General features: G+C 37.1%; 1 protein-coding gene across 1 annotated transcript in view; it reads left to right on the top strand.

Moving 5' to 3' along the window:
• XPO4 (exportin 4) overlaps nucleotides 1–16,112 on the top strand; it is a 78,298-nt gene that overhangs the window by 46,167 nt on the left and 16,019 nt on the right. The window contains exons 7-16 of the mRNA XM_048942782.1: nucleotides 496–608; nucleotides 3,026–3,183; nucleotides 3,446–3,620; nucleotides 7,470–7,646; nucleotides 9,856–9,998; nucleotides 10,112–10,257; nucleotides 11,499–11,676; nucleotides 13,135–13,294; nucleotides 14,711–14,880; nucleotides 15,815–15,989. Of these exons, the coding sequence (XP_048798739.1) occupies nucleotides 496–608; nucleotides 3,026–3,183; nucleotides 3,446–3,620; nucleotides 7,470–7,646; nucleotides 9,856–9,998; nucleotides 10,112–10,257; nucleotides 11,499–11,676; nucleotides 13,135–13,294; nucleotides 14,711–14,880; nucleotides 15,815–15,989 (1,595 nt within the window). The remainder of the gene's footprint in view (nucleotides 1–495; nucleotides 609–3,025; nucleotides 3,184–3,445; nucleotides 3,621–7,469; nucleotides 7,647–9,855; nucleotides 9,999–10,111; nucleotides 10,258–11,498; nucleotides 11,677–13,134; nucleotides 13,295–14,710; nucleotides 14,881–15,814; nucleotides 15,990–16,112) is intronic.

The following is a 16,112-nucleotide window of genomic DNA, read 5'->3' on the forward strand; positions in this document are numbered from 1 at the left end:
TTCACAGCGTGATGAAAAATGCCGATTAATGCAAGGCTAACATATCTGCGTTCTGGGATGCATATTTGGCTATTTAGAAAAATGGGATATGGATTTCAGTGGGCTATCTTTAGCTCTCGTAAGGCCTTTTTAAAAGCTGCCAGGAAAATTTTTTAGGAAATGATTTCCCATTTTGCATAAATTTTACCACCTGTTAATTGCGGTTGCTTTTTTCCCTTCTCGCTGTGTCACATTAGACACCCTGGTTATCAAAGTGATCATATCACTATGGTATGTCTCATAATTATGATCAAACTGTTATCTAACATTCCTGGAGCATTCTTTTTTTCAATACTTAATACCTTTTATTCCTTGGCCTCATGCATGAATTATGCTGTGTATGTGAAGAGGCTTAAAGTTTGTTTCCATTACATTCTTTCTGAATGGATCCTGTTGTATCTAGGATTTTTTTAAAGCCAAGTAGGAATGTTATTGTTGACCTTGACACCAGATAACTGGGCAGACATTATATAGCTATGTTTGAATCCTCACAAAATGTGATGCTAAAGCCAACAGAATCCTGGCGTGAGACCCTCCTGGACAGCAGAGTTATGGAGCTTTTCTTTACAGTAAGTTTCATTCTTCAACTTTCATAGTCCAGACCACAGGGAAAGCAGCTCCTTCTTGTTATAAAGCTTTGTTGTTGGATCCTTCCTTTTGCATCAGGTAGGACTGTTTCCCTTCATTTCAGCCAATTTGTCAAAGTGAGCAGAACTATTGTGTTTTTCTTAGGTTACCAGATATGTGTTTTGCCTATAAATTGTCTTAAATTGATAACTGTTAAATAAGAAGTATATAGTTATCTAAGCTGTATGTTTAGTGCTTTGGGAAATAGATTCCAATACTAAATGAAACCAGGCATTGTAAGCGGTGATAAATTAAATCTTTCAGATAAGGTGTAACAGCTCTCAAAAAAAAAAAAAAAAAGAAAAAAAAAAAGAAAAAAAGGATCAAGAGGGTGTGTGTGGGGTTATTTGCTGATATTAGAACAATTGCTTAACAGAGCAGCTGAACATTAGTAATGTAATTGCACTGTTCTGGCCAGTTCCGCATACAGGATTCTGCATCTCTTACCCCAGTACAAAGTGAATCCAAGCATGCTAAATCAAAAGAGATTTTGTTAGGAGTGAAAGGGAAGAGGTGAAGCAGGGAGAGGGAATGCCATATTCACTTCCCATCCTTTAAAAAGAAGTCTGATAATAGAACTCTTATAAGTAATGTTCTTTCTTCCCCCCGTTTTGGGGGAGAAGTTGTGTTTGTTCAACTCGAAGTTGCTGCTGCTGCATGTATTGGCTTATGAGTTAGCTTACTCTGCTATTTTATGTTAAATCTCTGAGGACCTGAGAATTCAGCATTTTCAAGCTACTTTGTTCTTGCAAAGTGGAGAAGCAGTGTGTTCGAAGCGGGAGCAAAGCTTTTACTAGAGGAAGTAAATGGCAATCTCCCGTGGTGCTTGAGTTGTCTGATACATGTTTGGGTACACGTCCATACTTGGTGGGACATTTTGGTAATTTTTTTTAACTAAAAGTTTTTCTGTTCCAGCAGTTCTGAAAAGGTGAAAAAAATCAGTGGCAGAACTCTTAGCAGCTCCTCACAATTGGAACAGCTGTCCAGGCTATCCAGACAGTTGCTACTGTCAGCTGTGAACCTCCACATGCAAATAACTTTTTGGCTTACATGTTAACCCTTCCTCGTTTAATAATATAAAGCTGTCTGAGTTAAATATCTCTCTTTAGCTAGTTTGGGAGACCAGTATGTACTTATGATAAGGATTTTGTTTTAAATAACATGCAGAATTGTTTTATTGCATTTGTATTTTATTTAATAGCAACCATAGCAGACCTGGGTTTGATTATTTTTGAATGAAGGCTAGCCAGGGCAGTGCGCTGTCAGTTTTGGTTTTAGATTCCTGATTTGCCATGCTCGAGGCTGTTGGTATTAGGTTCCTATTTGAAGTATTGTGAGTGAATGGTGGTTGTTCATATGCATATATCTGATCTAAGAAATTTTAATAACCTTGCAAAACTTGGCAAGACTGCCATGTTAAAGAGGAAGCCTTCACTTCTGATCTCAATGTAATGTAGGATGTGTGTTAGAAGGGGTATTTCTGCGTTAGGGCTTGTTTCACCTGGCAGTTTGATCTCGCAGAGGTTAGCTAGTTGCAAATTGTGTAAAGCTGAAACTGTAATACCACAAATGGGAAGTGTTTTAACTAGACTTCATGACATTTGTAATTTACATAAATTGGTATGGGGGGGGGGGGGGGGGGGGAAGAAGCTACCCTACGTTTTTTGAGTAAACCTTATGTGAAAACATGGAAGAGTGAGCTTAAGAAAACTCTAAAAAATCCATAGCTGATAACTGAAGTAAGGTAGTGACAATTTGGTCACTGAAATACTGGCAGATTTGAGCATCTTACCAGCAGAAGTAGTGATGTAACATGCCACAGAAATGAGAGAAGATGACTTGGCCTTGTATAATGTAAGGGTGTTGCCAAGGAAGTGATGCATTCATTTTCGTCTGTCTTCAATGTTTACCTCTGCTAAAGAAGCATCTGTATAATCTTGATTGAACTTGTTGACTAACTTTAGCAAGACTCCGTAGCCGAGGCATAGTTAGCATAATAGAGATGACTGTCATTATTGCTGTTTTTAGCAGGAGCAGTATGTCTGACTGGCTGGCATCTGTTTCTCTCTTTAAGATATAGCATTCGGTGCTGAGTTCAATTTTCAAAATGTAGGTAAGATTAACTAAACGTTGGTTTCAGCGAGTTAATTGGCGGCTTGCGACTTTGCAAAGCAAGTCCCAGTCTTGTCATTGGCTGTGCTTCAGAGAGCTGTAGGAAGCCTTGCATTTCGGACTGAATAGAATCATAGAAGTTATAATAAGCTTTTTTTGGTGCGTGCTCTTTTGGATTGAGAGCCATGTGACTGTTGTAAGAACTCCCTATTTTCCATGTATTGCTAACTATCTCACTTCCTGAAAGGTACACCGAAAAATCAGAGAGGATACAGATATGGCCCAAGATTCATTACAGTGTCTGGCACAGCTGGCATCTCTGCATGGCTCAGTCTTTCCTGACGAAGGTTCACAAATTGATTACCTGGCACATTTCATTGAGGGATTACTGAATACTATCAATGGGTATGTATGCCTGCTCTCTAAATTTAGATGACATCTTTTAAGCTTTAGTTCAGAGTGCAGTGTGTGTTTGTGGAGAACTGTTACGACTTGCTTATTTCTAGGTATAATCTGTCTTTACTTTTGGATTCCTGAAATTTAAAAACTGCATCTGGAAGTAGGTGCTTCTTATATAGATGGATTCATTTGAAAGGAATCAGCGAAATCAATTGGCTTTTAGCATTTTTCTTAATGGCAGAAAAGTAACTCTTATTTCTATCTATAGAATTGAAATAGAAGACTCTGAAGCAGTTGGAATTTCCAGTATTATCAGCAACCTGATAACTGTATTTCCGCGCAATATTTTAACTGCCATTCCAAATGAACTTTTCTCTTCATTTGTTAACTGCCTCGCCCATCTCACTTGTTCTTTTGGAAGAAGCGCTGCCTTGGAAGAAGTGGTAAGTATCCATTCTCAACAAATAGTCTTTTTTGTTTCCCTCTCCTTGTAATAAGGAGTGAGAATTTGGTTCTTTTGTCATTAAGTATTGTGAAATTCAGTGCTTTTGTTCTAGTTGTTTCTGAAATCACATCTGAGATAATTTTGCTTTTGCATAATGTAATGCTCTGCATCTTTCAAACTATGGATTTAAAGCACTGCTTCATATCTTCATTTTTAAAATAACAGGTACACTGAAAAAGTAGGAAAGTCTTTAAATGTTGCTCAGTTGCTGTTGTAGGACTTCTCTGAGAAGTGTTGTAGATAATGAACTTGTTACAGACACAAAAGCTTGAAGTGACAACCTGAGCAAATGGACAGACTGATATTTACACAGTGGGGGTTCTACAGGCAGGAACTTCTGTTTGAAGTGAATATAGCTGTTAAGGTCTGTTGTTAACCCTATACAGAGAGCAGCTCCAATAATCCCTGTGTTACTGGCATGACTCAAGCAAATTCCATGTACATATCTGTACTTCAGAGGACTTTTTGCTGTTCTACAGACTTTGGTTGTAACATTAAAGATCAGCTGGGTTAGGGGTAAGTCTTGTCCTTCCAGAAACTGCATTAAATAAAAACATCTAGGGGAATGGAATTGATTGTAAAAAGCCCATAAGAATTAAGGCAAATGTTGCACCTGAACTACTTACATGGAGTAGTTATTTATTTTAAAATGAAGCTATCACAGTAGCAGCCAGTTTTTTGCTGTTAGCGTTACCAATTATTTTTTTGAGTTCTCTATATTGACCAGGCTTAATAATTGAGTTGGAAAATTGTTACAGAAGTATTTAATTATAAAGTTGACAGACACATTTCTTTACTGAAGATCACAGGTGTATTAGTATTAGCATTGCTTGCAGTGCTTGAGAACTATGCCGTAAGGTTAAAATGTAATACTTCTGGCCCAGTTTTCATTTAGACTGGAAGTCCTAGAACCTTTACAGAAAGGTTTTGCAAAACCACAGATAGCTATCATTTAAATGAGGGGGGCTAGAGGATATACATTTCCTCAGGTAGTCTCTTGTTTTATGTAGCCATGTTTTTTCACTACAGCAGTGCTTGGTGGAAGCTGCCAGCTCAGCACTTCTTGTCCCAGCAGAAGCCTGTGGCAGCTTTTACCATTGTGGGTACAGAGTTTGTTTTGGAGATGGCTGTGACCACTGATGCCTACTGAGCAGTGGCTGCCTACACTTATATCATCCCGTTGTTTTTGCTGAAGGCAATTTTTTCAGTGTTATATTCGGTGTTATCAGATCCAGCAACATCAGAAAGAGGACTGTGCAGGACTTTGCCACAGCATGATGTAAAAATTCTCTCTTTAAAGGAAAGGTTACATATTCATCACTTTACTGTATCATAGGTGTAACAGATGTGAAGTTGAGATGTAAACTTCATGTTGTTTCTTTATCTCCAGAATGATTACAGAATTGTGTGGTGTTGGGTCTTCCAAAATAATTCCTATACCTGAACAGTGTGTCAGCAGTGATGTGCACTGTGAGAATTTCAAGCTGTTGTTCACTTACACAGATGGTGTAATGGTATGGTGTGCTCTGACTGTAGAATGGTGTTGCTGGATCTGGTTTGCATCCCTGAAAGCAATCTTATAGCTTAGGAAAGTCCAAGCTGTGGTCAACATTCTATCCTAAGCTTCTTGCTGAGATTCCCTGTGAGCTCATGTGCAAATAAGAGTTCTTGGTGAAAAATAGAAAACCATGTGTTTTGGACTCAGTAGAATCCTGAGATAATGTTCCTGCAGCTTGTCAGAATTCTAAAATGCAGCATAACACAGGCAAGTGTACACAGCAAAGTTTTGCTGGTGGGACAAGCTGTTTTTCCCATATTTCTGCCAGTAGAACAGCTTGTACAAATGTTGCAGAAACCCCATCAGACACAGGGGATCAACTCAGCCAGAAGACTGCTATTGAAACTGTCAAAATCAGGAGGTCCCAAGCTGTAATGTGCAAACCACTTCAAAGCAATATGCGTCTTGGCACAGAGTCAGAAGCTGTTGCTGACAGTACTTGCTGCTGTTGCTAATATTGATATTCAACCAAGGGGGGGAGAGAGAGGAAAACACAATCCAAAAATCATGTTCAAATGTTGTTTTATGCTTACCTGGCTGCTGAGGGAAGTTGAAACACCTGCCTGAGCAGCTCTGCTGCTGGAGAACAGCAAGCTTCAGCCATGCTGAGGGTTGGTCTGCAGTCTACAAGGGAAGAAGTATGAGTTCACCTTTCCCATCCTAGACATTGGCCTTACTTATTGCACCTCACCTCTCCTAAACATCTTGAGTCCTGAACTCACTAGTCCTGGCTTCCTTAGGAAAATATAATCAGCTGTTAACATCATTTTTGTGTGATAATTGCCCTTTCAAATTGAATTGCTTTGTCACTAGTAAAACAACATTGCTTACTGCATTATGCTCTGGATTCTTATTGTATGTACGTTTTATAAACATTCAAGTCAAGATGTTTGGTGATTCAATGAATGTAGCCAAATTTTAAATAAGACATGTTATGTGAGTCATAAATTTACTTTAAGTTAGCACTGAATACAGTTTCAATCTCTCTCTCCATTTTTTTGTTTTCAGACTTGCATCAGTGTGCCATACTTTAGTTTCTATAACTATAACTGCATTGCAGTTACAGAAGGATGCTGTGAAGATACCTTGAAATGCTTACAACGTGGTATTTTCCCTTAGTCAGTCATCCAGCCAGTGTTTTCTTTTTCTTTGTTCATGCAGCCGTGTTTGTAACTTCTCTGAAAGTCAGGAATTCTTCTGTGTGGAACGTGACTGAGGCCTTTAGATCTCTGTATTTCATCAAGAAATCCTTTTAGTAAGCTTTGCTATCTCAGAGTAATTTGTGAGCAATTTTGTTGGATAAAAGTTGATAAGACTTTTTAGAGGCAAGAAAAGTCCTGCAGTACAAGCAAATGCGTCCATATGTTCATATTTAAATTATTTGCAGTTGGTAGTATTTACTGAAGATTAATTTTTGCATAAAGTGTGTGTGGGGGGAAATGCATTAAATGTCCTTTTGAAAAGAAACAATCCCTTTGCTATCTGGGTTCTCTAGCTTGCCTGTAACCCAGGAGTTTTTTTCCAGATGTGAATTTCCTTGTGCCAATTTGAGTGCCTCATGTAAACATACATGAATAGCAGTTAAAATGCACTAAACAATTGGAGGTGCAGGGCTTATTCTATAGAATTCTACTCTCTTTTTATCCTGCACAAAAGGAGACGTGTTTCATTAAAATGGACTACCTGTAGTGGGGTTTCTTTAACATATGCAGTCATAACAACAATTTCTTTCATAATAGAGTTGTAATCTCTTCTCTCTCTTGTTTTCCACTATGTTTGAAATAATATTAATCTATATGCACTTGTTCTTTTTATGTAATTAATTAAACAGATATTGCTCAATTATTTGTAGTTTCTAAAATGACCTGAGATGCTTGGAATCATCGTAGAGGGAGCCTGCTAGTGCCTGTATTTAGGCAGTCATGCACTAAAGGCTTAACTTAAGACTAGTTTGATTTTGAACAGTAGAAGAAAAAAACAAACTAAACACCAACAGATTTTTAAACCCTAACAAAGCAGCACTGATTTTTTTTTGATGCATTACTTCAATTCTTTCTGATTTATTTATGACTGTCCTTGAAAAGGCTTTGTGATTACTTTTTTTTTGTTGTTTCACAATTAGAAGGACATCTGTTAAATAATAATGAGTAATAATAATGAGAATCAGTATGTTCCTCTGATTTAGTTTAGGAAATAAGATCTTGTTTTGTTTCTTTCATCTCTTTACAGCTTGATAAAGATGACATGGTATATATGGAAGCATATGATAAGTTGCTGGAATCTTGGCTTACTTTGGTACAAGATGACAAACATTTCCATAAGGGTTTCTTTACCCAACATGCTGTTCAGGTCTTTAATTCTTACATTCAGTGCCATCTAGCTGCTCCTGATGGTACAAGGAATTTGGTAAGCCCTTTCTCTAGTAGTTCTTGCTGATAATATATGGCAACTAACTCATGTTTGTTTTGTTTTGTTTTGTTTTGTGCTTCGTTATGTAGCTCAAAGAAGGTAGTTGTAGAATTACTGCTTGTGACTTTGACTGGAGATGAAAAAATGCTGAAAGAGTCTGTTACTCAGAGGCTCTTTTTCCAGTCTGTTTCTCTCATTATGAAAAGTAAATAAAGGAATACAAAGATGAAAAATACCTTTAAAAACAAAAACAAAAAAAACCTGTTACTCAACTTGATCTGCATCCTGCTGATCCTCGCTGCCCATGCAGTGACCAAACCTTTGACTGTCCTTCTCTTGCCTAGAGTCATAGTAAAAATCTTCCGTGACATTGGAAGCCTTCTGTGCTTTTGTTACCTTCCAACTGAAGTGTAACTGACATGCATAAATATATAGGAAAATACAGAATAACATGCTTAGTCTAGAAGAAACATGAAATTTACATTCTTTTGGATAAAATGGTATGTGACTTCCCTACTGAATTTTTATGAGCGACTCTTCTAGAGGAAAAACAAAATTAACTTGACTAGTTGCTGAATCTTTGAGAAAGAAAGCAAGTTAACCTCTTTGCCAGGAGTATGGATCTCTCTGAAATAGATTATGGCACTGAAACTTGGATGTAGGTACTGAATGAATTAATTATTGCAGAGATTTGATTCAATAACTACATTAACTTATATTGATGCTGTGCAAAGATACTTAAGATACCTCACTCTGAAAATCATTGTGTAAAACCTAATTCTGATATCTTGATATGCAACAGATGGTAATAACAGTGCCAAAACAGAGACAAATATTTCACAAGAGAACTTTGCATTCATATCAGGCGGTCTTGACATAGCTTGTATCCACAGGTTAATTCATGTCATTCTGTGAGATAAGTCATTTATCCCATGGGTAACCTTTTAAAAGCCACAGCTGGCATTTTAGAATGCTTCTTGTTCGATATCAAAGCAGTAACGGGAACTTTCAGTCTCTGCCTTGAGACCAGACTCACTCTTCAGTAAACAGCTGCGACTTTGAAGTTGCCAAAAGAGAATGATTTGGTGGGTTAGATAAAGAAAATATGGGTTAAAAGCACGTTATGTAAGAAATTGTTTGGATTTAATTTTCCAGAGCCTTTGCAAAAACAATGGAGAATGATGGCTTTCTCCACCACTTGTGCTTGAGTTTGTAATTTATGTAAATTCTGTCATTCTTCAAGGGATTTCTTAAAAACACGTGTAAGATTGATATGTGATTTCTACATATGATTCATCTCCTCAAGAAAACAGTCTTGTAATTATTTTGGTATTTTATAATCAAGATGTACTTTGAGAAATCAAACACTGCACCTACTGCATCAGTAAGAAATAAACTTCTAAAACTGAGATTTTTTGTTTTCTCAAGCAGTGAGTTATAGAAAATATTTATTGAAAGAGGTGATTTTCACTTCATTTTGTAAAATTCTTCCTCTTGTGATCTAAGTAAGATCTCAGAGGAAGAGTATCTTTGGCTAATGAATAGGATGTGGAAGTCCCAGTGTTTCAAATGGTTCTTGGCCTGATTACGTGTTTTGAAATCCACATCTACATGTATTTTAGCAGACTCCTGTTCATTGGGTTTGCAGACCATCTCTATGAGCCAGAGTCATTCAGTGCATTGCTATACTGTGCCTACAGCAGTGGATGCTTGACCAAGCTTATTTATGTATGTGATTAAAGAAACTGTCCTGCTGTCCAGTCTGCTCTTATTCTATTAATGAGCATCAATTTTCTTAACTTCTATCTTTGATTTAGCATTAAATGTGGAGGTTGGTGGCCCTGCATGTGTCAGGGGGGTTGGAGACTCATGATCCTTGAGGTCCCTTCCAACCCTGGCCATTCTGTGATTCTGTGATTCTTTTCACTAGCGGTGATTCTTTTGACTTGAGAGCACTATTGGAAAAGGCAGCAAATATACAATGAACTGAATTTGCTGTTTCATGATAAGTTTGTGAAATTATTATTTCAAGACAATATAAAGCCTTATGTACTCTTCTGTTTATTTCTTCTGCATCTAATGTAGTGTTAGCCTATTGCGTTTCTGTGACACAGAAGCCAAAATAACATAGAGAAGTCCAGTGGTAAAGAATTGTAGTGAATGTAACATGAATTGGTTGCTTCTGTTTTTGTTGAAATAACACCAGACTGCCAATGGTGTGGCCTCTCGGGAAGAAGAAGAAATCAGTGAACTGCAGGAGGATGACAGAGACCAGTTCTGTGACCAGCTGGCCAGTGTTGGCATGCTAGGAAGAATTGCTGCAGAACACTGTATACCTCTTCTTACAAGGTACAGGACAATGGCCATGAATACAAACAAATAAATTTGTCTAATTGGAAAAACTTGTCTTTGCTGAAACAGTTTAAAAACAGTGAAGTTATTTTATTATGGTTTGTCCACAGTTTATTAGAAGACCGAGTGACAAGGCTCCATGGTCAGTTGCAAAGACATCAGCAGCAGTTGCTTGCCTCACCTGCATCAGGCTCAATTGACAATAAAGTGCTTGATGACCTGTATGAGGATATTCATTGGCTTATTTTAGTCACAGGTTAGTGAACAGTGTTAAGCAGAGCTTATTCTGATATTGCTATAGCAGCTGCAACACCTCAGGAAAGAAAAATCTTTGCATGTCAGCTGCTGGTAAATGACTGTATATGCTTACAATTCACCTGTCTGCAGTAACACAGAAGTTGTCTTTAAAAGATTTATGGCATCTTTACATGAAGTACATCCTTTGGAAATTCCCATTAATAATTTTGTCATAGACTTCTGAAATGTTACCAGTCAACGTATTCAAGAAATTGGTCTGTTCATGGTTTCAGCTGTAATGTCTGGGGGTCATACGGCTTTGTGAGGTAATCCACGTGAGATCTGGATAGCAATATTACTTGGTGGTGCCAGAAGTCAAGTAAGTTCCAGAATCTCTCAGGGCTGTTTGTCCGTGCCCTGGCATTTTGCTATTTCAGAGAACTTAAATTTAGAACCTTTTCATTTTAGATGGCATTATCTAACATCTGTTTGCAAAATGTAATATTAGCAAATATAGTGTCTGTATTTCATTAAAAGAAATGTACACTTTATGAAATGTTTTGTGGGGTCTTTCTGAACGCCTGCTGTTTAACTTGCTCTCAGATGTTGGCATAAATGTGTTTATAATACTTTTGTATCACTGTGAAATGAAGTTTGTATTCATATCTCAGATGGTTATGAGATCAGACAATGAAAACTCTGAATCTGGAATTAATATTAGTTAGCCTGACTAGAGTATTGTGAAAATCCTTGCTTGACCTGATCTGCTGTTGCTATGCAAGGAAAACTTTGCAGTAGTGAGTTTGATGTCAGAAAGTTAAAAGGAGATTTGAAATGTTAGCAGAGCAGAAGTCCCAAATGAGATGGACTTACTAGGGAAGCTGTAAAATCAACTGCTTGTTCTTATTACTTAACAGAGATAATAGTGACTGCAAAATGTGTATATATTTTTTCCCAATGGCTGAATTGGCTGCAGTACTTGATGTGTTTACTTCATGTACTAAAAGTTTACCCTGTCTTATTTTTATTACTTAATCTGATGATTTATGTTTTGGTATTTGTTTAATGTCACATTAGGTTCCTCTCTCCAAAGTTAGTGGTACATATTTAAACAGTGTAAGTCAGGGTTTGTATAAACATCTGGTTCTGGTATGATGTCTGCATTTAAGCCAATGGATTCTCTCATTAAAAAGCTTAGATAAGATTATAGATTAACCTAGGATAGAAAGTTGTGATCACTCTTTCTTTCTTTAATGTAAGGCTACCTCTTGGCTAATGATACTCAGGGAGAGACTCCGCTAATACCTCCAGAAGTCATGGAATATTCCATTAAGCATTCAACTGAAGTTGACATCAATACAACACTTCAAATTCTGGGATCTCCAGGAGAAAAGGCCTCTTCCATCCCAGGGTACAACAGAACTGATTCTGTAATAAGGTAAAAATGCATCATGTGTTATATATGTCGAATGCTTTTTCAGAGGAAAAAGTAAGAACAGGGGTGGAATTCTGTGAACTGTAAAAGTAAAAAGCCAAATGTAAACCCTGAACGTTAGAAATCAAGTATATCTTTTAACTAGTTGTAAAGTAAGGTAAATAACTTGTATGAATGTTTTTATAAAAGACACGTTAAGACAGCAATGTAAAAGAAAAGAGAAAAGATTAAATATAATTTTCTTATGGTAAAGAAGGGAAGAGTGATTACACTCTTTAACACAGGTTATATTTGAAGGCAGGGTGATCCAGGAGGAGGGCTGAAGGGCTGAGCGAGAATATGGCATCAAAACAGATCAGTTATTTGAGATGGGATGGCCAAAATGACTAGACTGTTGACCTAATGGCTGTAATGGTGGACATGAGCTGCTTATTAAAACAAATACAAAAACTTTGTCTCTACAGAAACCTTGTCTTTAATCTATTTGTTACAGAAAGTCCATACAGTGGCTCAAATTACTGAAATCTTGTTTTTAAAGCAACACAGATGAATCTTGATACCATACTGTAGGCTATATAAATGCATTCAATATGTGTGCAGCTTGAGAAAGAACTTTCCAGAGCTTTAGTGAGCTTGTCTACATTAGCCATAGATTAGTTTTTGTGTACTAAACATTTTCTTCAGGAAAAGGCTAGAAAAATCTACCTTTGTGGGTAATCCTAATGTATTAGTTAATGAGTTAATGTATTCATGAGTTTCAGTACTGCTTGTTGATTCCAAGTCTGGCAGCTTCAAGTAATAAACAGTTTCTTAATGCAGTGTCTTGGTGTAGATAGAAATAAAATCAGATATAGATTTGAGGCTCTCTAACAATAGCTCTGAAATTTCTTCAACAAGTAGACCTCTGTCAACTCCTAAATTCCTTGAGAAAACCAATGTTTTGCTACCAAGTTTAATTGATATACTGTAAAATCTAACATTTAATACAGTTTTCTTGACTGGTTGTATTGAGGCAATCATTTAGTGATCTGCTACATCACACTGTCTCTCTGTGGTAATGAGAAAGTAAGAAATACCTGGGTGTTTCTGCAGTTGTTCTTCAGGAACTGTTGTGTTACTGAAGCTTCGCCATTAGGCCCCACTTTGTAACTAGGGGAGCAGGAAAGGGAGAAATCCCATGCTGTCAGGATGCATGTCACACTTCTTTTGTTCCAGTGTTTTTGATATCAAAGAAAACCACTTTATCTTTTAATGCATATTCTGACTTCACGGATGATATTTGCCATTGTAGCCTGTCTCCTCTCTTACATTTAAAGAAGCAATAAATTCAAGTGCTCTCTACTTCTTTAGAGTGAAAACACTTTGTTTTCTTCTTCTTCCCTTTGTATTTCATGAAAAATAAGTTGTTTTGCTTCTCCAGAAAACACTCTCAATATCCTTATTGTATGTTGTAACCCTCAGGTTGTTGTCTGCTATTTTAAGAGTGTCAGAAGTAGAATCTCGAGCAATAAGAGCAAATCTCACACACCTTCTGAGCCCCCAGATGGGCAAAGATATTGTATGGTTCCTCAAGCGCTGGGCAAAGACTTACCTCCTAGCAGATGAAAAACTGTATGACCAGGTAAGGATATGACCTTTATGAATGCCTTGGTGAGTATTAGCAACCGTATCTTGTGGATGTAGATGTCAGTGTAGCTATTTTAATACGTAACGATAAAGCATTTCAATACTAACTGGGATTGGGTTTATTTTGGAATAAGTTTGGAAGTAGTTGTCTTCTTTTTTTAAATTAGAAATATAAGCTGTTAGGGGATTCTTCTTGCACATTTTGACATAAATATGATTTCTGGCCAGTGGCATCACAGAATAGCATAGTGTGCTGTCAGGCTGCTTAACAGGTGAGCAATTCTGTAAGCTGCGTCAGCTCTTACAGTGCATCTCTCAGACAGTGGTTGCCCTTGATGGATGATTTAGTGAGTAACCTGGTCATGACTTTGAATTACATAACCTTGAATTACCTTGTGACATTAGCTAAAATCATGATACTTTCTCTCCCAATCTCATATGTTCTTACTGTATATTTCATGATTTTTATAATGCATTCTTTGTAAAGGGCAACATTTCATCATGTTTGGACAGCACTAATCATGATTAGACCTTGATCCTGGTTTTGCTTATACTACTAACTATAATCCAGCTAGAGAAGGTCCTGTTGACTCTAACTTCTGGAAAGGAAGCCTCCTTCTCCTCCCTTTATTTCCACTGCTGAAGCAGCTAAGAATACTAACGCTTCAGGAGGTCCCTCCTTAACAAAGATGGAGATACCAAAGACTTATAATTAATTCAAGTTACATTATTCAACTTGTCCTTGCAGTAGAGCAAAGATAGCTGGGGAAGAATTGGAGAGCGTGAAACAGAGTATCTGGGAAATGCTACATGTGTTGGCATGTGGAAGTGATTGAAGATTTCTGTTCAACTCTTATGCTCAGACAGTTTAAAATTAGAAATTCTGGTGGTGTGCTGACAGGGAGCCCCTGTGCGAATCTTACAGAATCCTTGGATTTCACTTAAACTTAAACTTTGTTTTCTGAAGATAGGAAAGTGGAGAGTTCAAGGAAGCATATCAAAATAAGTTCTCAAAATACTCAACCCAGATCAAGTGCGAGGTTTATTTCTAGTTACTTTTGTCATATTGCAAGTTCATGGAAACACTTGTGGGAGATGGATTGGTTTGGATCTTTCTGTTCATTTTTAAAGCTTTTGAACTTTGTGTGGCATTAAAAGCTAGACGTGATCGAACCTGATGCTGTGATGAGGTTGAAACCTTTCTCTTTTTTTAGGTGTTGTGCTTAAAATTGGAAGATAAATTTGGCAAAGATTTTTGTGTTACGGGTATTCTTTGCCTTCGTCTGTGTAACATTTGTGTATTATAAATAGGCGAGAAGTGACAGCCTGAAAAGAATTTGCTGACTGATGACCGTACACTTTGGGGTTCTGCCTTCTGTAAAACTCACTCATTTTAATGCTTTTCTTATAGATAAGTCTGCCATTTAGTACAGCATTTGGTGCTGATACAGAGGGTTCCCAGTGGATTGTGGGTTACCTTTTAGAAAAAGTGATCAGTAACCTGGCAGTGTGGAGTTCAGAGCAGGACCTTGCAAATGATACTGTACAACTGCTAGTAACATTAGTGGAAAGGAGAGAGCGGTAAGTTGCTACACCTTTGGAAGTCAAAAAACTTCTTTTGCTTCCTTTAAATTGTTTTGGCCAAAGTAATCCAGATACGGGGCACTTTATATTCATGTCTCTGTAAGTCAAATTACTTTAGTAACATATTATAAGTGGAAGAAAAAAATGTCTGACCGAGCGAGGAGTGAGACCTAGATTTGACAAACCTAATCTCCATTATTATTTATCAGTGCACTCTCCTTCCCCTTCCTTTGTGCCTCACTTCCAAACAGTGAGAATTGAAAACTCTCCTGGTCTCCACTCTTATTGCAAGGATTTTCATGTTGCTGGTTATTGTTGAGCAAGTTGTGTCAGATTGAGTTCAGATACTGGCTAAGCCTATATATAATGTGTTTTACAAACCTTTAAAGGAAACAATAATCTAGGGTTTGGTGGGTTCAGCCAAATTTCAGTTTTTCCAGTATTATAGACTGTGAAGCAGAAAATGCCTGAATGTTTTGCTTTTGTGAATTGACATGCAAACGTACATTCAGTCTGTAGAAAGACTGAAATTTTAGGAGTTAAATGCTTGAGAAATTTTCTTTATAAAGATAAGTGAATAAAACCCTCAGGAGCTAGTTTTGGAACAAACTGCTTATTTTATCATGACATAATGAGACTAAGCTCTTAATCCACGTAATATATCCATTAACTGTGTGTGTGTTCTTTTGTGTGTAAAACTAAAGTACTTTCCTGCTTTTCTCCTATATGAATTGAGCTACTTTCAGAGTATATATTTAAGAAATTTTAGGACTGAGACATTAAGATGGAAATCAAAAGGCAACTGAACCTTAGAAGACAGGAAATACAATTAAGAAAATTAAAATGTTCTGACAGCTGCTAGCAACCTGATGCACTCTGTTCAAAGTACAATTTTTTGAGTCTTTAATCAAAATGTTTTTTCCCTTTCTAGGGCAAACTTGGTTATTCAGTGTGAGAACTGGTGGAATTTAGCTAAACAGTTTGCAAGGCGAAGCCCTCCTCTTCACTATTTGTCTAGTTCTGTGCAGAGAACACTAATGAAAGCTTTAGTTTTAGGAGGTTTTGCTCATATGGATACGGAAATGAAACAACAATACTGGACAGAGGTAAGATGTTTCGGTGCTTCTGTTACCTTTAACTTTTAACAAGTTGTACAATTCAAGTCTGGAGTTGATTTGGAGCATTTTATGATGATGCAAACTTAGCTCATTCAGAATCTTCCGATTTTG

Source organism: Lagopus muta, chromosome 1, assembly GCF_023343835.1.
Source record: "Lagopus muta isolate bLagMut1 chromosome 1, bLagMut1 primary, whole genome shotgun sequence".
Classification (NCBI taxonomy): Eukaryota; Metazoa; Chordata; class Aves; order Galliformes; family Phasianidae; genus Lagopus; species Lagopus muta.